Raw genomic sequence first — 2,037 nt, 5'->3', positions numbered from 1 at the left:
TTATAATTCATTATTATATTATATTATAATTCATTTGATATCTTTTTTTCTTTTAAAGTTTCTTTTAAAGTTTTATGCGCTCGAAATCCTTTGTCTTTAATTTTTAATTTAATTGCCTTATTATACACCTCTGTTAAACTTCAAATAAATAATAAAACTACAGGTACATCTTCAACTTCGATTTTTGTCGAGGAAAAATTCCATATTCAATTTTCTAAAGAGTTTACAGTAAAAAAATATCCGATAATTTTACAATACAATGTACAATACATGTTTAAAAATATATTTTATAATATGCAATTTCATAAATAACAATCTATACAGTCTAATTGATTACATATTACATATAAGTATATAAATTGATAATCTAATTTTAATTTCGTAACGAAAGAATGAAATGATCGCGAGAAAAAGGACTGTTGTAATGCGTTATTAGCGAGCGCTAATAAGATCTGCAATTTTTCAATGACGTATGTGACATCATGGCTAAGGTAGATCTTTCAGCAAGTGAAAAAATGATCTCGTTAAGGTTGTGGCATCGAAATGCATTCACATATGCACGCATATCTACATAAAGTGGTAGCTAAGCGTATGCTCCATTTACCAACGGCAGCTTGCGCACGTTTAACGTGTTATACAACCGTTGCACCGTTATGTGTTATAACATACGTATATCTGTGTGCAGTATATCATAGGTAAATAGTGTTAGACTCTAGGTAGGTGTGGCGATAGACCGGCCGTTGGCTTCCCTCGCCAATGGCGGGGCGCAGGGTGTGCGAAATGAAAGTCAATTCCCTATATAAAGGGTGGTTTTCCAGTCCGACGACAGAAACCAATCTATTTTACTCACGCGCGAGTATCACGCCAAAGTATTGTTCAACATGAGGGTCTTGGTACGTGCTGTCACATCTCCGAGCAAAGTTAAAGAAGCAGTGCTGAGAACATTTTTGTTCGGACATAATGCTTAATCAGATTGAAGTTTAGGAATCATCGTGCCAATCTAATTTTTCTTTGCTTATTGCGCTTTATCATGGTGTTCATTTGCAAAATTGGAAAACCTTATATCAAAATTGGAAAAATCTATCATTTGTGCGAAGTTTAAGATCTTTGCGAAGATCCTTAAATCCTTCAAATTTTGGATCAATGTCTCAATTGTGATAATTATCACCTTTATAAGATTTGTTAATATTGTTTTGCGCGCGCGCAAATATCAATTGATTCGTTAATAATTATTTGTTTTAAAAAATAATTAAATTAGAGTTATTAAGATTATCATTATTAATCATCATTAATCACACTTAATAATAATTTTTTTTTATTAATCTGCACTTATAATTGACGATTTTGCGCTTTATGTCTTATCTTCAATGTCTCAAGTTTATCAATTTTAATAACTCTAATTAAAACTAGATTAGCCAAATATCCCCGTAATAGTTATTTTTACAGATATGTATTTAAATTTTCACTAAAAAGTTTTTTAATGATTATTGATTAAAAAAAATTCATTACGATAATTTTTAATAATTATCTGTTGACAATTGTCTTTGTTTTGTTAATATTAATTTCTTAACTAATCGATTCACAAATCGTTATAGATTTTTAAGTGACGTTTTTTTTCTGTTTTGATTTTGCAGATCTGCCTAGTACTGATCTCCGCGGCATTCGCTGCCGAAGAGAAGACGGTCCAGAAGCGTGGCTTAGTCGGCTTGGGTGACTATGGATTTGGCGGTTGGTCTAGTGGACATGATGGATACGGTGGATATGGTGGATATGGTGGATATGGTGGATATGGTGGATATGGTGGATATGGTGGATATGGTGGATACGAGGGAGGCCATAGCATTGCCATTGCTGTCAAGGAGAAGGCTGTCGCTGTTCCCGTCGCGGTTCCGCATCCAGTTCCCGTCGATCGTCCCTACCCTGTCAAGGTATGAATTGATCAGTTTAATTTTGGATAGGTATCACAACAAATAATAATAATCTTGCACATAACTTTAATAATTTAAATTATATAAACGATTTAAATTATATAAAATT

General features: G+C 32.7%; 1 protein-coding gene across 1 annotated transcript in view; it reads left to right on the top strand.

Annotated features, from left to right (window-relative positions):
- The first annotated feature begins 837 nt into the window (after window positions 1-837).
- LOC108684982 (cyclin-dependent kinase inhibitor 1C-like) overlaps window positions 838-2,037 on the top strand; it is a 2,844-nt gene continuing 1,644 nt past the window's right edge. The window contains exons 1-2 of the mRNA XM_018189561.1: window positions 838-893; window positions 1,635-1,928. Of these exons, the coding sequence (XP_018045050.1) occupies window positions 882-893; window positions 1,635-1,928 (306 nt within the window). The 5' untranslated portion in view covers window positions 838-881. The remainder of the gene's footprint in view (window positions 894-1,634; window positions 1,929-2,037) is intronic.

This window comes from Atta colombica, unplaced genomic scaffold (genome assembly GCF_001594045.1).
Source record: "Atta colombica isolate Treedump-2 unplaced genomic scaffold, Acol1.0 scaffold141, whole genome shotgun sequence".
In the NCBI taxonomy this organism is placed as follows: domain Eukaryota; kingdom Metazoa; phylum Arthropoda; class Insecta; order Hymenoptera; family Formicidae; genus Atta; species Atta colombica.
This window is presented reverse-complemented; position numbering and strand designations above follow the sequence as displayed.